The 24,027-nt window shown below is 37.9% G+C and overlaps 1 protein-coding gene across 1 annotated transcript in view; it reads left to right on the plus strand.

Annotated features, from left to right (window-relative positions):
* The window catches only part of LOC120770852, a 29,780-nt gene that overhangs the window by 796 nt on the left and 4,957 nt on the right, over nucleotides 1–24,027 (plus strand). Inside the window, exons 2-5 of the mRNA XM_040098456.1 lie at nucleotides 2,636–2,682; nucleotides 14,139–14,410; nucleotides 15,900–16,533; nucleotides 23,552–24,027. Of these exons, the coding sequence (XP_039954390.1) occupies nucleotides 2,636–2,682; nucleotides 14,139–14,410; nucleotides 15,900–16,533; nucleotides 23,552–24,027 (1,429 nt within the window). The remainder of the gene's footprint in view (nucleotides 1–2,635; nucleotides 2,683–14,138; nucleotides 14,411–15,899; nucleotides 16,534–23,551) is intronic.

Here is a 24,027-nt window from a genome sequence, read left to right on the forward strand (position 1 = left end):
TACTCGTAGGTGCCTCTTTGATGGCAAATTAGGGCATAAAAAGATCATTTTCTGATTTTGTTCGCTCAGTTTATATGGCAGCTATATACTATAGTAGTCCGATCTCAATAATTTCTTCGGAGATTGTTGTTGTAGTCTTGAGTAATAAGTTATGCAAAATTTCGGAACGATAGCTGGCCAAATAAAAAAGTTCTCCATACAAGCACTTGAGCTGAAGCAGTCAGTTTGTATGGCAGCTATATACTATAGTCGTCTGATCTAAAAACATTCTTCAAAAGTTATAGCTTTGCCGCAGATAATAATCTATGCCAAATTTCATAAAGATATCTTGTCAAATTAAAAAGTTTTCCATACAAGGACTTTATTTTGACCGAACAGTTTGTATGGCAGTTAAATGCTTTAGTCTTTCGATATCGGCGATTCCGTCTAAAGAGTTGCTTCTTGAAGTGAAAAGTAAGTGTAGAAAATTTCAGTGCGTTATCTCAAAAACTGACGAACTAATTCGCGTATAAACAGACTGGATACAACGACATCTGTATATACATATGAACATGGCTAAATTGACTCAGCTTGATTATTTGTACATCGTCACCTAAAATGCAAAATAACGTAACATCACTTTTTATAAGTTTATTGGCGAAGAAAAACGATATAATGGAAACCACTCATATTAAAATAAAATTTTAGTTTTGGTTATAAAATGCTTATATGTTGGTTATAAAATGGTTATATATGGGTTATAAAATGGTTATATATTGGTTATATCTGACAGTGGAAGCTGAAAATGTTTTGCTACATATATGTAAAATGATGTAGTGAAATGGAAGGAATAAAAAACTCAATTTCTTTTCTTTTGATGAAACCTTGTTTTGCATTTTAGCTAACGTATGCACCTTATAGGGTCTTCCATATATCCTTTTGGGTATTAAAGATTTTAATGCAAACTTATTGAGATCTCTGTGCAGGGCATACAAATATATTTATCACAGCAACTAACAATAAGTATAAATATAGTTTAATTCCGGTTTTGGTTGTTATTTTGTGTTTTCTAATTCTGCTTTGTTTAATTTTCATTAGAGACAAACATGTGAACTTACCCATCTGCTGAGTATAACATAAATAATTTATTCTTCTAAAAACCTCCTCATTATTATTTCTCAATTATAGAAATAAATTATATTTAGTTGTTTTTTTCTGAATTTGTTTTCAAGCAAATTGTTTCCATATTAAAAGTCTTCTGGTTATTCTCCGATTTGTTCTGAAAAAAAAAAATTTACAAAGCATTGGAAACTAATTATGACGCACACAACTCGAGTCAAAATAAAAGCTATTTGCATGCCAAGGCATTACCCTTGCTTAAAAAACTATTTCCTAGACAATCGAAATTAATTATGAAGTGCTTTCCAAACGAAGAAGACTTAAACTTGAAAGGGTGAAATGCCTGAAATGTCTTTTAGAATGAAATGAAAAATGGAAAGAGCTGTAAAATGTCAGACTCCACAATGTAAAAATAAACCAAAGATAAGAGAAAATAAACCAAAATTAAAAATAATGGAAAAGAAAGGAAAATAACGAAAGAGCGCACCCTAACAGGCTGGTGGTATATGGCAGAGGAGACTTATGAGGCACAGTAATAGAGAAGCATTGACTTTGTTGATGGCGAAAAGCGAAGAAATGCGCTAAAATACCTACAAACAGTTCCAACAGAAGAATGTAATGAGCTTTCTTAACTTCTTGACACTGTTTTCAGTTTTAGGGTATATTTTCTTATACGTTTATGAAAAATCCGGATTACAACAAACATTTTTTACTTAAATATCATATTAAATTAAAACAAAAACTGTTTTCCTGATTTTAAAAATTATTCATATATCCGACTTTATGTGTCAATCAGCGCCGTCACTTGTTGTTCTTTGCCTCAAGTTTGTAATCCTATTGGTGTATGTATAAGTTCTGTGTAAGTCTCACACTAATTTATCTCCACTGTAATGCAGCCTTCAAGCAGCCAGTGGCAGCATATAAATTTTTTAATAAATATTTTCACTTTTCACGCCAACTTCGACAGCCATAAATCAGCACGTCTATAAATTATGTTATTTTCATAATATTTTCCTAACCAAGTGGCTGCTTAAGGTCCAAAGGCAGCAGCCATAAGGCACTGCCAACGAGCGTACAGCAGTATGCTTATTATGCTTAATTTAATGACAGCGCACATTCAACATAATGTGGCACCGCGCACTGTGTGGCTAGGTTGGCTGCACACATACACACAAACATATAAAACGCCGCAGAAAGCCCGCTTCATGGCGACCACAATAATAGCTGCAGCTGTATGTGTGTTTGTGTATATGTGTGTGCTCATTTGGTTGGCGTCGCTTGCATTTCACATTTCTTTGCCACATCCAATGCAATTAATTATGAAAATCTGTTGCATCTGTTGATGATGCATGTTGCTGCCGTTGAATGATGCGTGAAATGTTGCGCGCCAATTCCAAGTGGTTTAGTCTCATTTTGCCTGGATCATATAGTTCTTCTTGTTACAAGCAAAATTTAATTGTAATATTCAAATTTTTATATTTTCTGTAAGTCGTGTATTTTATTAATTGGATTTTTGTGAATTTTTTGCTCGTTGCAGGTCGGTGGTGATGCGCAATGCACCGCGTCTCTTTGGCGAAGAAAATGGTGAGTGAAATGTTCTCGTAAAACTAATTAAGTACCTACGCTATTGGTGTTTTAGAGATGTGTTACTTACATTACATTAGGGTGGATAAAAAAAAACACGAATGTACAAATTTCCCTCCGACTCTTAGGCCGTTAGTCCGTAAGACTACTAGAATTTCAAAAATTTGTTGAGCAATATCGAAGAGAAAAATATATGTATTCAGTGTACTTCTTCTCTACTTGATATTAGCGATTTTCGAGATGTGGAGTTAATGGATCAGATACTGTGAAATTTCACCTGGCTGTGGACTAGCTTTGATATTTTTGAAGCTTAAATTTCAAGTCCCTATAGACCACTATTGACCTATACTTTACATAGTTTAGTAGTATTATTCATACTAGATGCAATTCTGATATAGAATAAGCAAAACCGTTAACATTGGTTGCACCGAAGATATAATACCCTTCACAAATACAAAAGCTTCCATTTGTATGGCGGCTATATGTTGTAGTGACTCGATCTGAATGATTTTTTCAGATATTGAATCATTGTCTGAGGCTATAATTTATGGCAAATTTCGTGAAAATATCTCGTCAAATACAAAAGTTTTCCATACAAGCACCTGATTCGGACCGTTGAGTTTGTATGACAGCTATATGCTATAGTGTTTCAATCCACCAAATGAGTAGCTTCTTGTTGAAAAAAGATCGTATGAAAATTTTCAGATCGATATCTCAAAAACTGAGGGACTTGTTCGCATATATGCAGAGAGACGGACAAAAGGAACATTGTTAAATCGACTCAGCTCGTCAGGTTACCCATTAGTCATTAAAGATTCACTTTATTATTATATTTTTTGGCGTAAATTTAACAGTCTTTCCACAACATTTATATAATATATATATCTAAGCAGGTCTCTGGCGGTTCTTTCTGGGCTTGGAAACTATATGCAATATTTAAGGTAGAACGACTGTAATCATTTATGAAGAAGCTCTATTATACACGTTTATAACTGAAGAATTATCTCATAATATTTCTCATAATTCTGTTCATTATGATGATGAATAATATTGTTTTCATTAAAACTCATTCACTCGAAAGAGTTTATAAAGTAAGCATTACACTAGAAAAGTAAATAACAACAAAATGCCGAATGAAAACCAAACAATGTTGATCTTGAAGCGATCTTGATTGCATTATTCTAATACTATAAATAACAGCAACTGAGCTATTTCAATAATTATTCTTTAATTGCTTTGACGTGCAGTGTCGATGAGCTCATGTTGGTTGTAAAAAATTTTGTTAGATGCCTGGGGATCTACGTAAAGCGCACGCTTTTCAACTGCTGAGTAATTCTGCGCCGAATTTCTTCCAAAAGCGAGTGAGAAAAGCTTTTTTGTGCTTATAATAATGGAAGTTTATGAGTAAAAAACATAAAATAAGTTTAAAAATAAAATGGCAGTTTATGAAAATAAAGCACCTGACTTTGTTATAATTGCCCTTGAAGCACATATTTTAAAGTTATTTTAAAGTAATTGATAGTTTGGAGCTTAAGTGGCCAACAACAATAGGCACACACCTTTTCACACATTTTGGCGGATATTATTAATATGAATCGATATTTTATCAATCAAGGCCAGACGAAAGATAGCTAAACAGTAAAGTAAAATGTAACTAAATCGCTTGATTTTGTAAGAAAAATTGCGTTGGCGTCAAAATTTGGACGCTATGGAGGTATGAATGAGAAATTGATTTTAACTGCCGTTTTTGTGTTCAAATTTATGAATGAAGTCACCATAAGTTAATACAACAAAAATATTGTTATTTTTATTGCTTGTTTACGCTACCTGTGACTAAATTAACCTCACTTTATTCATGGCGTTGATAAAGCGCTGAGAGTAACTGGTTTTTTGGAAATTCGAAAAAAATTGTTAGTCAACAATATTTATATTTATTTATTTTTTAATTAGATTTTTAATTAAAAAATTTTAATTTTTTTATATTTTTTTCTAATTTTTTTTTCACAAACTGAATCAGTTTTTTTTGGCTAATACTAGTAGGTGCCGCTTTCACATTAGCTATTTTTGGTTGTGATATGTTCGAATGCGTTTTGTAGACGAGTGTAGGTGGACTTGCAGTGAATTGCATTCGATTTGGTGTTAGCTACAATTTGAGTGATTGAAACGATAAGCTGGTTTTAAATGGCACAACACTTACGCCGTGAAAAAACTGGCTGCGAAATTTTAAACAGAATTTGTTAATTTTGAATGGCACCTCCAGCATTTGGCAGAGCTGAAATATTCGTAGTCGAAAAAGTCTTTTCGTATTTTGCCAATAGATGTCGTTGCAGCCGTATATCTCCAGTGCTGCCAATCACATTGTGTTATACCATACCAAATACATTATAAAAAAATTAGTTGAAGTTTGATTAGAAATACGAAAAGACTTTTTCGACCAAAATAAGAAAATATTTCTTACTTTTCAAGTTTTGGTTATTTTTTTTTATTTTTATAATAATAAATATATTATTATACTAATTATTTAGGCGAAAGCAATCAATCAAGAATGCAATATCATATAGAAACCAATTTCATTCGGAAACTGCCATTTTCCCGCCATTCCCCACTTACATCCGGTCGCATGTCGCCAGCAGCTAGTTTTACTATTTCTGCTTGTTGCCGTTGCTACTTACAACAACAGTTAATTAAATAATGCTATTAACCTTTTTTAGTTTGTGTGGGCGCTAAAGTAATTACGAATTCAAAATGATTTATTTATTGCATACCCAAAGTGGCAACGCTGTAACTCATCACTGGCTTGGTTTCTAAGATTTTTCCACACAAAATCAAAAAAATGAAAAAAATAATGACTTTTATTGCGTAACTGCACAACTTTGTTGTTGCTAGCGGCTATTAAACGTCTCAATTTACACATTTCACGAGCATAAAAATGGCAACTCGGCTGTGCGCGAGCGCGAGATTTTTTCCACGAGTTTTTCACTTGTGCGCTTGCCAACTGCAGCGCGGCTGCTGCAACGGAAATTGCGGCCATAAATTTTACGTCATCAATTTTTGGTTATATGGCTTTTATTCGTTGATAAATTTTTCCATGTGAGCGCAATATGTTTCAGATTTATTTGCGCTTTTTATACCCTGAACGGGTTATATTAAGTTTGCCATGAAGCTTGTGAAACACCTTGGGAAAAGTTGGAGACTCTATAACATACTTATATAGATGATCAGTATGTTGAGCTGAGTCGATTTAGTCAGGTCTGTCTGTCTGAATGTCTGTAGACATATATGGATACTAGTCCTTAGATTTCTGAGATATCGATCTTGCGTACGCTTTTCTCTTGCCAAGAAACCGCTTATTTGTCGGAACCGCCGATATCGGACCGCTAGAGCGTATAGCTGCCATACAAACTGAACGACCGGCAGTAAGTTCTTGTATGACAAACTTTTGCATTTGACGAGATATCTTCACAACTTTTGGCACGGATCATTATATAAGGCAATAATACGATTCCTGAAGAAATTGTTTTGATAGGATCACTATAAGGTATAGCTGCCATACAAACTGACTCTACAAAATCAAGGGCTTATATGGAAACCTTCTTCATTTGACGAGATATCTTCACGAAATTTGGCATGAATTGTTCTCCAAAGCAAACTGAACGACCGAAATCAAGTTCCTGTTAGATATACATTGCATTTTTGCAGGGTATTATAGTTTCGTTGCAACCGAAGTTAACGTTTTTTCTTATTTTCTGTTGATTTTTTGAAAAACTGTTTTTGGCATTTATTTGTTACTTATTTGTTGTTTTTGTTAAGGTCTTTCGCCAGTTTTGCAGTCATTGCTTTGCCGCTTTTGGCAGCACATATGCGTTGGTAACGGCTGTATTCGTGCTGCGTGGGTTGCTGTGCTGTTGCAACACTGTTGTCGCTGCTAGAAAAAACTGAAACTGTTAGAAAAAATTCTTATTTTTACTTCTTATTTTTTCTAACAATTGTTTTGAGCAACAAAATATAACTTTTTTCAAAGTTTCTTTGCTTATTGATTGCGTGGCGCATTGTTTGTTGCAGCTGCAAGCAAATTTGTACGTATTCTTTGTTAACTTGGCATAAATAAATATTAACATGTATTTGGTTTAAGCTTTCCAAACCTAGTTTGGCGCTGCGCCTGAGCAATTTGCCAAACGTTTTGCTGCCATTTATGTCGCGCTCGCGGATTTTAAGCTTGAATATCATAAATTTCTTGCATTTATTGGCAATTGCTTGCCATATGCTGGCAGTAGTGATGCCATATTTTGTAACTGTTTCAAATTTTTTTTATGGCGCTATAGAGATTTGTTGCCATGTGGGTGTTATAGACGATGATCGTAATTGTAGGTTAATTTGGTTTGTTGTTAAAAAAAAAAAAAACAAAAAAAACTTTAGTGGATGAAGTTCTTCTAGCTTTGCTTGCGTTTTTAATAATTTCTGCTTATACTTTTTGTATAATCGGGTTCTAAAATCTGTTGTTGAGCGTTATAGGGTGGTCAATGGCACTTAAGTATAAAATTGCATTAATTTGGTGGATAATTTCTGATCAAAATATTGGGTAGTCGAAAAAGTCTTTTCGTATTTTGTCAATAGATGCCGTTGCAGTTGTATATCTCCAGTGCTACCAATAGCATTGTGTCATATTATATAAATATAAAAAAAATAAATTTGGTTAGAAATACGAAAAGACTTTTTCGACTACCCAATATTAATGACTCATTCATAAATTCTCACTTATATAAAATTATTGGCAGTACCTAGCCTCACCTAGCTCAGTATTAGCAGTTCTAGGTATTAACAAGTGAAAAAATGATAATTCTTGCGCCACACAAAACGCTTAAAAAGCTTACTTCAAAGCACAATTAGCCATATACAAGCATGCGGTGCAAAGGCTGTGCAGCTAACCCCTTGGGTACGAATGTTACAACTTAATTTATACTTTATAACCAAAAGTCCGTTGATATCGAAAACAAAAAACAATAATAATAGCCGAAATAAAGCTAAGACCAAATAAAAACGAGCAAAATACGAGGGCGCAATATTAAACCAGAAAAAAATAAAAAAGTAACAAAAAAATAAATAAAAGCAAAATTGCACGCAACAGCATGCAACTTGCAACGTGCAATGAGCCGACAAGCGACCTCCTCACGTAGCGGCACGCATACCACACCGTAAGCACGAATGTAAACAAACGCCGAAATCAATACGAATTAACAACAACACCTAGCAAAGCCCCTGTCCACGTCGCAAGCGGTTGGCCACGTTCGCTTGTCCATCGATCATAATTCCATATGGCTAAGAGCCGCAGAAACCAAGTCAATATCGCCGCAGGTACATATGTATGCCGCATGTTGCAATCAACAATTTACACTGCGCATGCGTGTGTGTGTGTGTGTTTAAGTGCGCACGTGTATTTATGTGTGTCAAATTTAATGACTAAATTATTTGTGGAGGTGGCGTGGAACAGAAAATCAATAACGCAACAAAGCGCAGCGAAAGACGCGAGAAAACGAGAAGCCCGCGCTACCAAGCGTGCAACACACATACACATGTACATGCATATGTGTTAAAGCGCAACAAGCTGAATGAAACAGTAACAATAAACGGCAATAATTGCTACAAAAAATGCCAAGTGGGCGCATGCGTGACGGCTGGCAAGCATTTAGTCTTAGGGCGCGTCAAAAAGAAGAGGAAGTCACTTAAAAGACAATGAGGAAAGCTGCTGCATGCATTGAAAATGACATAAATAACAGTAACACTGACAACAACAAGAAATGCTGGAGCCGAAATTCCGCCTAAAACGCGCATTCAACGGCTAGTGACACGCCGCTTTCGTCGCTGGTAGGCGGTTTTTGGTTTTCGGTTTGACCAGTGCATGCCAACAACACCAATGCCGAGCAACAAAAAAAGGCTACTATGCGTTGGCGATTACAAAGCACGTTCTTACGGTAGCCTCTGACAACAGCATCAGGCAGCAACGCTGCACCGGGAAGGTCTGTCGTATGCGCGTGCGAATGAAGCACGTTGCAGTGGCTGCTGCGCTTCGGCAGTAAAGCTACAATTTATTTAATGGTAATTTGCCCCAGCAGCTGCTGCTAACATTTTGACAGCCACTTTCGGACGGACAGCCACCGCTTTCTGCGCTTTAATGAAGTTGAAATCGCGGATTAAAAATGCAAAGCACGTTGCCACCTTCACTTGCAATTTTGTTTTCCAATTTAAACACACGAGTGTTTTTTGTTGTTTTTCTTTTCGCTTCTTTCTGTTGTGCTGCAACAACACGCTTTCGGTTTTGCACATAGTACGCTGCTGATGGAGACTGAGGTGAGGCGGCTGTTCGTGCTGCGGCTGTCGTTCACTTTCTCACTTTTGGTGGAGGCGTTGAATCATTTGTATGCATTAATACCGTTAATTTAACATTATTTACTTTTTTTCAATTCAAATATATAGTTTTTTTAGAAAAGTTGATTAAATATGGTAAATAAATAATAATGAAGATGATGAGAAACAAAACAATTGTACGATACTATCTGATCCGACGATATTTGTACAGACTAACATAGGATTTGATAATTTACTTTTAATGTTTTCGTTAACATTTCGACTCGCTTCTTTCTAAATATATTTTTTTAAGAAAATCCCATGTTTTATATATTATAGTTGCAGTTATTCACCAATTAGGAGCGAAAACATTTTTAACAAATCAGTGATCTTCAATATCGGTGGATGCGTTCTAGAGTTATGAGTGCAGTAACTGGTCCGACTTTGTTTCATTTTATATTCAAAATCGGTCCAGTTATTCTTATTTTTCATGCTCATGCTTGTTTTATTATTGAAATATCACAAATATTCTGCGTGACCAAGGCCAAAATTTTCAGGATTTCCTTGAGGTTAACATGCCATGCCTATGGTGGATAGAAATAGAATCCTTGAATAAAGCAGTTTTCACTACTCTCAACAGTACTTGGCCGCATAAAATTCCGGGTTCGTTCCGGATACTTATACCCGACTGACGGAAACGGACCAGTTCTTAGTTTCTATAAATGACGTGATTAGAAAGTTCAATCAATCAAGAATTCTCTACTGAACCATGCATATTTAATCTTACGCATCGCTTAATCATCAAAGTTTAACCTCTAAATTTTCTAGAAGAGTTTTCGCTTCTCTCTATGCGGTTGCCACTATTTTTTTCTCGAAATAATCTGTTTTATGAATCTTTCTATTTATTGGGTCGTTCACTAAGTAATTTCGTTTGAGGACAACAACTAACCTTTTCGATTGGTTCGCAGCCAGCTTCACACCTAACCGCTTTGTTATTATATATTTGAATAGCTGATATAGTAAGGCTCCTTTGTGAAAAACTTTCTTAAATTATTTGGAATAATTTTTGCTTGGTGCCCTATCAAAGATGGAAGAATCGAAAATAGCATTTTCGGCAATTTTTCCTGTTTTACTATCAAAAGGGTAAAAATGCAGTTCAAGCAAGGCAAAAATATTGTGATGTTTACGGAGAACTTGAGTTGACCGAACGTGTCGGTTTGAAAAATTAGTTCTGGCAATCTCGATCTTGATGATGCATCATGTCTTGGAAGGCCTCTTAAAGCAAATGTGACTAAAATAAATCACTGGTCAATGAAAATCGTTCAATAACAATTCGAAAGATTACTGAGAGATTAAATTTTTTAAACGGGATCGTTCACAAGCAGATGAAACGTCTAGGATTAATTTCGAAGCGTGACGTATGGGCTCCTCAAGTTCTTACTGAATGAAAATTGCTTGCCACGAAGCTTATCAAAAGTCAAAGAAGTAACCCATTTTTGAAGCGCATTGTTACTGGCGACGAAAAGTGGGTTGTTTACAAGAATTTGAGATGCAAGTGATCATGGTTTAAAAAGAATTAGCCAGCACAAACCTCTTCGAAGGCCAATAGTCTCTAAAAACAAAGGTTGTCTGTTTGCTGGGATTTCAAAGGGATTGTTTTGTGCTTTTGCCGACAATACTATAATTAATCCTGAAGTGCTGGAGAGCTGGAAAATTTGAGTGATGCACTCCAACAGAAGAGACCAGACTGGAAAAGGTGTAGTACTCGACCAGGAAAATACCTGACCTCATACAAATTTGATGACTCGCTAAAAGGGCGAATGGGATGTCCTACCACATCTACAATATTCTCCAAACTTGGCAGAATTGGAATGTGACTAGCTCTGTTCTCAAATGTTTTTGAATGTGAGAACTTTCACCTCAAATCAGGATGTCTAAAACCACTTGGAAAAGTTTCTTGCCTGAAAAGGTCAACAAATTTATGAGCGTGAAAATAATTTCCTACCCGAAAGATAACAAAAGGCATTAAGTCAAAATGGAGACTATATAATAAGTTATTGATAAACCCATTGTTTGAAGCATCTGATCTATGTAGCACTCTTACTAATTTCCAAAAAAAAAATAAAAATTAAACCCATATCTAACATTTTATTTACCTATTTCTATTATTATAACCACAACTGTATGTGTTGTGCTCAGCATTCACTCTCTTGCCTTATCATCTTTTACTGAAGTAGTTCTCAGTTAAAAACTGATAAGAACTATGACCATTTAGATAAAAACAAACGTTGCTTATCAGACTTTTGCGCCATCCGCTTTGTGCTTTACGCCGCCAGCCGCTTGCAAGGGGAGCCTTCACTTTTGGACTATTAACTCATTCTATAAACAGAGATTACGCGGCGAAGCTATGCATTACTTCAAAAGGCACACAGGAAAGTTGGAAGTCGGTAGAGGGACAGCAGCTGGGTGGGGAAACATTGATAAAATTTTATATTTTGACTGAAACGTGTAGTTGGACGGGTATACGGCTCGAGTAATATGTCGTTGGTGTGGCAGTAAGGTGCGACTTTTGAGGCATTTAAAGAGTGAAAACTAGAATTCTTAGAAATGCGCTGTTCGAATACGAAGAAATGAAAATTGAAGCGAGTCAATGTGTGTTCTAATGTGTTTCAAGTTCACAAATTTTATCGTAGACCCTGAAAATAGTGCTTGCTAAATCATTTGCCGTGTGCCAGGCGCGTTACAAAATCGCTTTCTGTGCGAAATCTAAGTGTTCGTAATGCTTTTGAGCGCGGTGCTCCTGTTGTGGGTTGGCTTGTGGCATTTTAGCAAACGTGCCGCAGTGGATGGCAAGACGGGGAGCGCTTTGGAGCACAAGCAATTGAAGAGGCTCAGAGAGCTGGCAAGTAAGACCAAGTAACTATATGTTTCAAATATGTTAATTATTTCTGATAGCCTTTGCTGAGTATTGTTTGAGTTTTGTAAGAAAAAAATATTTATATTCTTGTACAAATAGTTTGATTTACAATAAAAATATTTTTTATTAAATTTGATTGCCTCACAATAGTCTCACTTCGACGGGCAAACTTCTAATGGCAGGTGTGGCACAACAAAGCATCTCAGCTGCCTTACTGGGTTTGGTTGTGTATTTTTTATTTCAATTTCCTCTCGCGCCTTGTGTCTTCAAGCCAAGCGCAAGATTTACGACCATGAATAAGTGGCCAATTCTTTTGGCTCGTAGCTTAGTTATGCCTGATTGCGCGATTCGACAGCGATTTCATTTATTTGTTTGCTCGTTTGTTGCATGCTTTGTTGCGATCTGCGCTTGAATGTTGCTCTGACGTCGCTTGCACCAAATCACCTTCAAAGTATTCCAAGAATCGCTTACATTTCATTATAGTCGCTGATGTTGCTGAACTTGAGCAGAGCGCAGAGCACAGAGACGTGTCTCGAATTTCAAACTTGACCTTGAAAATGACATATACAAATGAGAAAATGGCGAGTTTTAATAATAACTCTTTATTGTGTCTCCGCTTTATGCTTTTATTGTCTGTTGATCTTGCATTTTTGCACACATCTTCGTCTGACGGTTCGCCGCTACTTTGTGTGCAGTCGTTCGCGGTGCTTCAAGTGTGGTCGGTCGGCGCTGGCAGCGATTTGTTTTCTGTGATATTCTCGCATTCCTATGTTATTATGGTATATACAAGAATATTCTTAGTTTTTGGTATTCAAGTTGAGTTCACATCTAGAAAGCTTAGATTAGGATTATATCAAATTTTTCTCTTCGGCGGAAAAATAATTTTTATGTATGTGTAATTAGAGCGGGTCGATTCTGAACAACTTCGCCTGGGGGCCAAAGGGTCTAAGTCCGGTTACGTGACAGCAATTCTTAAGGCAAAGTTTAAAAGATCTGAATGTTCGGAGTTATGTGATATAGTTGTCAGATCTGACCGATTCTGACAAATTATCAATATACATATACGATTTCTAGAAAACTTTGCCTTGAAAATCGCTGGCTAAAAACCGGTTTCAGACCCATGATCCTTTAGTCAATGTGGTTCAGAATGAACCCTAGAACATTTCCCACATACTAGTGCTTAAAGTTGGTTCTTTCTCTTTTCATAACTGTAATTTATAGCAAATAATAGTTTCAAGCATGATTAAATCTTACGGTTTTACTTCCGGTTTTTTGTATCCACAGCATATCAGTAAATTGTAAATAAGTAAGTCTGTCCCTCTTCTGTGTATTTCTAAAACCAGAAAGCGCAGTGTGAGAGGACCAGCATCACTATCCAGATATTACCCATATAATAAATCGAAGTATAAGTATTAGGCTTATCGATCAATCGGTTACTAAGTCTTCCATTTGCTTTCCTGAGCTCCATATATAAATAAACGTCATTAATGGGTGTTCTCCCTAAGGACCACTCAATGGCGAAATAAAAAAGTTTTGACAAAAGTCGAATTTTTTTATAGAAATGAGGAGACACATTTTTTCGTTTCATACAATTTTTTAATCATTTTTATTGTTCCCCCGTCGGAATTGCTTTTTAGTGCTGCCACGAATGTTTGGAGAAATCTACACCGTGTGTGGTTGCTGAAATTGTCACTTAGTCGCGCGCACGCTCACTCACTCCATTCAAGATGCCGCATCAAACAGCTATTTATACAGCCAAGCGCCCCTACATCCACTCCTGCATGCCAGCACCAAACTTCCCTTCATCAAAATATTTACCTATTGTGAACGTGCTTTGTGGGAGTTTATTTTCCAGGCGTGCCTTTGAATGTATGCTCCAGCGCCGCGTTGCTTGCCTCGGGTATACTTATATTTTTTAAGCTTACAGAGAGTCATAAAATATGTAAAGTCTGCAGTTTTGCCCGCCCAGTCGGCATTTGTGCCGCCTTTTGCTGCAGCGCCTTTCTTACATTTATTAGCAAAGTGTTTCCGCACGCTTGGCAGCACTTTTTGTTATTATAATTTACTATATCCACTACGACTACCCATAAACAATTTACGTAGTATTTATTTTTATGAGCACATTTTCCATTTGAACACTTATTGCTTTTTTTTTCTAAACGATAACTTCTTTTGCTTATCTCTCTCTTTGCTGTAGGTCGCCTGCCACAATTGTATGCCGGCAATCCGGCTGTGGCGTCTGCCGCTGCCGCGGCGAATGTGCGCAACTGCAATTGCTGTCCGTATGGTTACCACATCGATTTGGATTTTGTGCGCTACTGTGAATCGCTGGCCAATGCCAAGCCGTCGGAGGAGGAGTTGCAGCGCCGCAGTCGGCGGCGCTCGCGCAAATCAATGGAATTCATGCTGGGTCTGGACGCAATGTTCGAGCAATGGGATGCCGCCGCACGGGTGCAGGCCGTGCCAGAGGTGAGTGAGTGCGCGCAGTGTGCCGCAAAATACGTGTGTGTGTGTCGTTGTTTGTAGTGTTGCATGCCATAAACGATAAGCGCTATTGAATGGCAAGTCGAGGCATTTAATTGAGTTTTGCGCGCTTGTTGGCGCAAACGGCAGTCCCGGTTTGCCGTACAATCTAATGGATTTGTTGGTTTTTTATATTTATTTGGCTGCATGCAAAGATATAAGAATGCGCTGTGGATATGGAGACGTCGGACTGCATGCTATGATTAATAGTTTATGTTGGGTTAAAGGCTGACTTTGAAAATTTATTTCAATGCCGGGTTAGAGGGCAATGCTGCGGTTTTCAATAAATAAGCCAGCTTTAATGGCGATGTTATGGATATTGGCAGATTGAGTTGCTGGCTCAGTGTGATATTTGGGAGTATATGGTTAGCATTTCTAAGTTTTTTGCTAAGAGAGATCTATGGACTTGATCCGGCGAATAACTGAGCAGATAGTAATACATAGAGATTTGTTTATAGAACGTAAGTAATATAAATATGTTTATTATTTCACAAACTATCTGTCCTTTTTCGTAGATAAGATATCTGAAATAATATATTTGATTTAAAAGTGAATAATGTAGTATTTCATATTTTTATAAACATGCCGAGAATTGTAAGTAACAGAGCGAAGCGAAAGAAAATGTTATCGACAACATTGATATAAGACCATCACTGTTGATCGCTCCTCTCTCATTTTCAGTTTGCGTACTCACAGTAATCATGCTTAAAGGCCTTAGTGCGAGCGAGTGAGAGAAATAGAGAAAAAGAGAGACAGAGGGATAGAGAGTTTTTTTAAAAATCTGCTGCGATCGTCCGCTTGCTTAAAAAACAAAAAAAGATCTAAAATTAGTTTCCCTGTTGAGTGAATGAAAACATTATTTTTCGAAAATGGTTTCCTGTCCTTAATTGAGTCTCTTCCAGATCATTTCTATAAACATTATGCCATTATACCAAAGATAATTGCAGCGCAAGTGCCACTAAAAAACATAAACATACCCTAACTACAGCTGCATGTTTGAGAGGGGACCTCGTTGGAGTTCTCAAGTAGCGAATGACTATTTCACTTGCCTTTGAGTCATAAATGCAGACTTTGATGTTCCAAACAAAATAAAATCCACGCAGCAACGCGATTATATTTACAAATTCACACAGAAGCGCGAAAAGCACGACGAATCGTAAATGTCATGTTTGTAAAAGGGGAAAAATAATGACGTTGGTTTCGCGAGTGCTCAGCACGTGAGCGACATCAAAGAGCGTTGCGCAAATTACTCGCAATTCGACGAAATCAAAAGTGAAATTGCAAAGACGCTGCAAACTGAAAAGTTGATTGAAAATAACCGAAACGCACACGCACATACACACCGTTGAACAAAAAGTGATGTCATAAAATATTTATATGTTATAAACCTAAGGAGCAACTTCACACACTCTAACCACAACAATATCTCTTACAGGTGCCATACGAAAGTGACTCACCCGATTCGCCACGCCTGCTGCCGCCACCCATACCACCTGCGCCCACGTCCGCTTCACATCCCACGTTCTGCACATCTACGCCGCGTCCACGCTCCTCCTCAGTGCCGCGCTACAACTACGACAGCAGCAGCAGTGCGCCCCGCGCTGAATCGCCCTACGGCACAGCGTCGTCGACATGCTCATCCGTGCGCGGCGCAGAGAGTGACGCGCCCTACAGCATACTACGCCAGCGTCACAAGGAGCATCAATCACGACGTGATGCGCCCGAAACGCGCGCCTTCCTGCGTGAAGCGCTCGACGAGGTGTGCAGCGACTTTGAGCGTACGCTGGAGCGCACATCGTTGCGGCGCAAGAAGGCGGTTAGCTGTAACGAGCGGGATGGCACTTTAAGTGGTGGGGGTGGTGGCGCGTTGAATGGTCAATTATATGGTTATGGCGTGGCCAACGATCGCAACAATAATCATCAGCCGACATATGCAATGAAGACGGATTTGCCGCCGACGAAATTGGGCAGCGCGAGTTGGCTGCGTGATAATTTCACGCGGAATGGCTACAACTGTAATGGCAAGCGTATGTGCTCCGCCTGGGAGCGGCCTGTCGAACAATCTTTTGGTGAGTATGCTTTGCTTGGTTTTGCATAGAACGCGAGCCATTCGTGACACTTTATAGCAGTATTTCGGCAATGCGCTCTGAGTTTTTGTGACACATTCTTCTACTTTGCTTTTTGGCAAGTATTTGAAAGCATTTAAATGCCGTTTATCGCCGATAGCCTGGCAAATCAGTGGTGACAGACACACCTCGATCGTTTTAGAGGCATGCCCCGCGCTTGTTGCCACCAGTAGGTCGTGTCTACATTGAATTATTTGCCCTAAGCCATAAAATATGGACATGTTGCAGCATTTATTCTATGAGTTTGAAAGTACACTTATGTGCGTGCATTTCTGTCTGAGTTTGTCTTATGCAAATTTTCGCTTTTGTAAATTAATGCAAAACTCTGCTAAATGTAGGTCGCCTGAGGTTGGACATGATAGACTTCGAGCGCGCATTGTATTTAAATTAGATTTTGTTATTTTGCGAATACTTTTTTATTTACTTTCTGAGTGGTTTTGTCGCTGACTCACTTCGTTAGTTGAATGTAGTCACGTGAGTATACGAATGCAATAAAAGTTTAAAAATAAATATAGAATAGTACTCTTTCAGACCAATTTTAGCCAAAAACAGGGTTGATTTGTCATTCCATAGACATTGCGCGCGTCAAACAAACATTTTTTATTTCCTTTCGAAGTTATTTCGAAAAAAGACTTAAGAATAATTGTTTAATGGAAATTAAAGAACTTACAGCTGAAAAACACAGAAAAAAAGGTAAACAAAAATAACAAGTTAAGAAGGGATAAATTCGGGTATAACCAATATTTCATACTCTTGCTACTCGAGGGTATAAAAGCCGGGGTAATACCTTTAGGTACATAAGGCTTTTTAATTACATGGGGCCTAGGACAACTTTCCACCCTAATTTATTAATTTTAAGCTTAAATGTGCACAGTTATTAGAAAAACACGCTCCCTCAGTTTTATTAAGATAATTCACATATTGGCCGATATATGCTGTATAAAATCATCCAGAAGTTCGAAAATCTGTATCTAGGTATATGCGGGCTAAGGGAAGTGTTTACCTGATTCAAACCATTTTTGATACAAAGAGATACTAGTATCAGGAAAAGACTCTCTCCAATTTCCAATTATATATCTCGCACATTGACCGATATTTTCGGTAAAAAGTCAACTATAGGCTCTGGGGTCCACATATACGGTACCAAAGGGTGTGAACAGTTTTTGTTGGATTTTAACAATTTTTAGTCATAAGGTGTAAGACTTTAAAGGTATTATTCGTGAATAATTTCAGCCGGATATATTTATTGCTTCTTGATTTGAGCACAGGAAAGTGAATGAATCAAATGGAATGAACTCAAATTGTGTTATATGGAAAGTAGGCGTGGTTGTAGTCCGATTTCGATCATTTCGCTCACACTGTAATATAGAAATATTCGTAGAATGAGATATACCGAATTTGATAGAAATCTGTCCGACGGGTCTCGAGATGTGTGATTTCACTTAAAAGTGGACGAGACCACGCTTATTGTCCAATTTTTATCTCGGTTTCTATAAAGCTTTCTCATACCATCTAGACTATAAATTTAATGTCTCTGGCGTATTGAGTTATTGATTTAAGTATTATTTAAAGATACCGTTATATGGGGAATGAGCGATTAGATGCTATGTACTACATTAAAGCTCTTAGAGGGCGGATCCACGCCCATTTTTTCAAACCTACAGGTGTCCGTTGTCCAATCCCTAACATCAAATCATTGTTCTACATCTTAAATTTGTGCTTAGTTGTGATACGTTTGCGGTAAATGACGTTTTGTGGGCGTGGCAGTGGTCCGAGTATGCTCAACTACGAACTCGCCCCTCTTTTTTTGTTAAGGTTACAGAAGGAAACTTCAATTTTTAGTCTAGTTATCGCTTGCGCGAATGGATGCACGGACAGAGGGAAAGATGAAGGAACTCCGGATTCAACTCGTCTCGTCATTCTGATCATATATCTATATCTATAACACTATACATATATCGCGATAAGTTTGGTGTGATGTAAACAACCATTAGGCGAACAAAACTATTATACTTAATAGCAACATGTTACAAGAGTATAAAAACAGAAACAAAAATAAAAATGTCTAGCTAATTTACAGCACATCTGCCTTGGCGTCAAATATGCGTCGTCACACAAAGCGGAACCAACGAGTTGCGTCTGTGACGTATCTCTTCGGGCATCTCCCCAGCGCTTGTGTGTGATTCATCGGCACAAGTGCGGAGATCACACGCGGAGGCATTATACTACATGCTTACATACATACATACATACATGTAGGTGCTGTGTCGATAAAACAGAAGTGCGTGTGGTTTGCCGAGCATAACAGAAAGCAAGAAAAATATAAAGCAAAGTGGTTGAGATAAAAGATGAAAAAGTCAATAATTTCCGAAGCAAAGTGAACTTGAGAAGTGAGCGTGTAAGAGCTCGCAGTCTTTCGGTTATAATAAATTAGAAGAAGATACAGTATGTGGGCTCTAAGTACCACAAATCAGAAGAATATGTATAACAATGAACCAGAAAGCGTATTAATCGTCTGTAAAGCCAGATCTATAAGCGAGTAAGACTAAGATTTGCCAAACCTCTCATCATTCCACTCACTTTCTCACACACAGCCTACTTCATAAATTGAAAAGGTAAATAGTTACTCAAAATGCCGTGCAGATAATGTGCGGTTATGGCCAATGATTTATGAGCTTTCCCGTACACAGAAGTATATTGCAGCTCGCTTTTCGGAGATAATGGCAGAACAACGCCCATCTGAGGCATATATTGTATGTACATCACCTGCAGCATATTTTATCAGCAACTTTATCTTGCGTATCAATAATCACTTTTTACAACAATTTATGACACTTGTTACATATTTGCAGGCCGTCACTGGCTTCATAATTTGTAGTAACTCTCCACTCTTGCGGCGCTTCAGTTGCGCCGAAATCACTCGCGCTTTTGCGCTTAACCTGCATTTCTTCGCTTAGATCGCTTGGCAACCTCAATGAGTAGTCTACCGAAAAGTTTCAAGCCGCGCTCGCAATTTCGCTTCTTCCGCCGATGCTGAGCTATTGAAAGACGCCGAAGAAAGCACAATTAGCCGCCTATCAGTCTATTGTGGGCGCTCGGGCGGCAGCAATCGCAAGCGTAACGCGAATACTGTGGAAGAAAAAGTGAATTCAGCAGCTTCTGTCTAGTAAAAGTGCGCCGAAAAACGTTTTGTGTCAAAGTTTAAAAGTCAATAGCAATTAAACTAATCAAGGCTAATGGCAATCGAACAAAGCAATTGAAGTAATTGCACTGCTTTACAGTGATTTTCTGCTTTTTTGAGTCTTATATGCAAACAATCTCGCGCCGATAAAAGCAATTAGGCCAACAACAAAAGCAATCGATAGTAGAGGAATTGCACGGGAATTGTGAAATCGAGCGAGTCATGTGAAGAATTGTGCTAAAATAAAGCAAAGCAGCTTTTGTAGTAAGATCCGCTGCGGGTGTGTGTGCGTGTGAGCTCGCTTAGTAAAAGCCGGTAATTAAATTTTGAAATGAAAGCCGCTAAATTGCGGCAGACAGCCAATATAGATAATAGAAAGCGAGAACGGCGAGTTTTGAGGCGTGAATGTGGGCGGACCGCGAAGTAAAAATAGCAAACTAAAAGTGAAATATATGTAGAAATGTTCAGTTTTAATTAAAATTCGATATTATATTTTTCAGATTAAAAAAAAATTGAAATAAATAAAAAAAAAATCATCATCATATTTTTAGGAATTAAAAAAAAATTAAATAAATTTTAAAAATTATTCAAAAAGATTTGATTAAAAATTAGTTCTCTAACTCCTTCTTTACGCCTGCAAACCAAAGCTTTCAAATAAGCCATATTATCTACCACTTTGTTAAAATTCAAGGCTATAGTCCCCAAAGTGATCGCCAACTTATTCCGCGTTTTGCTGTTCCGATCGATTTCCTTTTAAAATCTAATAATTGCAATTCATTTCATTTTTTACCGTGTACGTTCTGAAAGTAATATTTTTCCCGTCATAAAAAGTAATAGCGCATTATCTGCTCTGTAATTACGGCAATTATCTGTGATCGCTTGACGTCAGTCGCATGTTGTTATTTTTGTGATTTGAACTACGAACTCTTGATTGCAAGCATCTTGTTGTTGTCTTTTCTTAAGTGCTATGTAATGTGCAGTGAAAAATATTTGTTTCAAAAATGTTCGCCGCGGCTGGAAAAGTAAATCGACGTAAGGACTGCAACTCTCCGCTGAGTTCGAACGAATACGCTATTGCCAAGTCGAAATCGAGGTTGAAGGGCATGAAAAGCTGGTGGAACAACTGTACGTGAATCGAAACATATTTTTATGATTTTTTGTTGAGTATTAAATATTTGCTACGGGCTCGAAAATTTTAACATCCCTAATGCAATTACAAAAAAGTAAAAAAATCAGGGAAATGTATTTTTATGTCTGTAATGTCAATTAATTTTCAAGCAGTTTCTTTGCCGATTCGTATGAGAGGTCCCTGGTTGCCAGTAAAAATAAATATTAGGTCCCCGGCTTAGCATAGTGAAATACATTGTTTCGTCAAATTTTGTTTTTTTTCTTTTATTCGAAATAGTTCCCTTAAAGGGTGATACTATACACTTGACTATACCGATCCTCCAACTTTTTAATATCATTTGGGTAGTACGATTTGTCCTTTGCTTCATAATAAGCCCCAATTTCGGTGATCACTTCTTGACTCGACGAAAATTTCTTCTCAGCGAGCGTTCTTTTGAGATCTGAGAACAGGAAATAGTCGCTGGAGCTTAGATCTGAAGAATACGGTGGATGCGAAAGCTATCCAAAGCCCAATTGGTGGGATTTTGTCACCGTTTTCACTGACTTGTGTCATGATACATTGTCTTGGTGAAACAGCACTTTCTTTTTCTTCACGTCCGACCGTTTTTCGGCAATATCGTCCTTCAAACGCCCCAATAATGCTACATAATAGTCGTTGTTGATAATTCTTCTTTTTTCAAGATGGTCTATAAAAATTATTCCATGTGCATCCCAACATACAGATGTTGTAATCTTGCCGACCGACTGTTGCGTTTTTCTACGCTTTGGAGTGTGTTCATCGTGTGCAGTCCACTTGGATGACTGTCGATTGGACTTCGAAGTGAAATGATGGAGCCATCTTTCACCCATTGTCACATATCGACGAGTTTATTACGCTCGAAGAACTCAAAACTGTGCTCCCAATCATTAACTCGTCGTTGTTTTGGGTCAAAAGTGAGCTCGCGCGGCACCCACTTTGCACGGAGCTATCTCATACGCAATTATCCGTGAATGATATGATTTTAACATTCACTTGATATCTTTAGAGTGTCTGCTATCTCGAACAACTTCACTTTACAGTCACTCAAAATTTTTTCGTGGACTTCTTTGATGTTTTTGTCGGTAACAACCTCTTTCGGGCGTCCAAGGCGTTCAACGTCTTCCAGCTCATTAAGCATATCATTGCTTGATTATTGATTTCCTTGGGTCCAAGCCAAGTTTTTGCTTGAACTGTATTTTTTCCTTCAAAAAGCAATATTTTATCAACACTCGCTTACATTTTTGTCCATTTTTTACAATAATAAAAACTGCTTTATCAAAATGCTATAATTAACGAACTAATGATCCGATAGCCTTATACACATGCCTTTTGAAGGTTAGTGTTAACTAAAAATCATATGGAGTTAATTCTAGCAGCGCCATCTATGTGCCAGGCCGGGTCTTTTCATATTATTTTGCTGTACTATTTTTCATGCAGCTATTTGGTATTCTGCTGCAACCTAGGAATGCCTCGGCGAGTTGAACGATAAAATCCATTTTTTGATTGTAGTAAACTCGAAGCCTAGTCATCACTTTAAACATTTTTAGCAAGTGGAATATGTCGGTATGCCTCAATTTTTTGTTTTGGTTATCGAGCGTATAATTAAAAAACCATATAAGTTCTATGAGGGTAGATAAACGTGCAGATAACAATGAGATAATTTCTGTTGACATCAGAATTCATACTTTTCATACTTTTCACGTTACTTTGACATGACGACTAATTTGTCACTAATAATTTGGCATAATCTGGTTACGAAAAGACCTTCTATAATAATAACGCCAACTACAGTGGCACTCACATGAAGCTAGGGCTTCGTTAGTCTCGATCATCTTCCGTTTCCTTGGTTACATATTTCACTGTCATTCGAACCCAATCTCTTCCACCTCAAACTGCATTGTTGATTACTTTATAGTTGCTAGATGTCAATGTCGTCTTGAGGTACTTTCGTTCAAATCAATAATTTGCATTGCATAAAACAATAAATTATCGCTTCAAAGCATGTACGCGTGAATTCGTAATAAGAATTTGTGAATAATGGCATTCGACATATCTCACACCCGCACCACTCATCTGCCCGCACAGCGTCAGCGTGAGCTCAGCGGCAACGCGACATTTGCGATAACAGCAAATAAATCGAAAACCAAATGACAATGAGAAATAAACTTCAACTCGAACAGGCCAAACTGGCTTTAGGTCTTTGTCGACGCTAACGTTGCCGCTGACGACCTGCTGCTGACTTTGTTTTATTTATAAGTTATTGCATAAGATCGAGATTTAGCTAAACGCAAACCAAACAAAAAGCTATGCCAATAACGAAGGCAATAACAGTTCAGTTGTCGGTAGGCAAATAACAACGAGCGGCAAGCCAGTAAATAACTGCAATTTGCCAAAAAAAAGAAAGAAATATATAACGACAAAACCCCTACTTAACGGGGCTTTGAGCGGCGCTGAACGGCGGTGCGTTCGTCAGTTGTTTGCTGAGCGCGCTAATGGAACGTTTGCGCATCAAAATTATTTTAGTCAAGCCGAATGATAAACGAAAATGTGAGCCTTGCAGGAATTTCAAGTTCGAGCAGGAAATATTTTCGAAATAATTTTTTTAATGAAATTCAAACTTCTACCCATTTTAGATTCCTGTGTAGCCAGCAATAAGTCGCCGCGTACGACGCGCTACCTAGCCAAGGCCGCCGCCGCGTTACCCGTGCACCAGAAGCTTTCACCTGCCGAGCAGCAGTATGAGTCATATGTGCAGGCGACAGTAGCGGCAAACGCCAAGTCACCGGTGGAACAGCTGGTGCCGCCACCACCACCACCGCGCCGGCATGTACCACAGCCACGTCAGCTGCTGAGTCCCAGCAATGGTGAAGCGGAACTTACAGACACAGATGAGATCGATAGAAAAACACGGCAGAAGTTAGATAATGTGGCACCGCCGAGTGAAACCGTGGCTGTAGCGCCTATTGTCTTACCTGCAAGCACGAATGGCGCCGATACAAGCGCTGCTGCGGACGCTCAAACACTGTTTAGCATACGCGAGCAGATGGCGCTGAGCTTAAAGCGGATGAAAGATTTGGAGGAGCAAGTCAAATCTATACCGGAACTTCAA

Source organism: Bactrocera tryoni, chromosome 3 (assembly GCF_016617805.1).
Source record: "Bactrocera tryoni isolate S06 chromosome 3, CSIRO_BtryS06_freeze2, whole genome shotgun sequence".
NCBI classification, from domain to species: Eukaryota; Metazoa; Arthropoda; class Insecta; order Diptera; family Tephritidae; genus Bactrocera; species Bactrocera tryoni.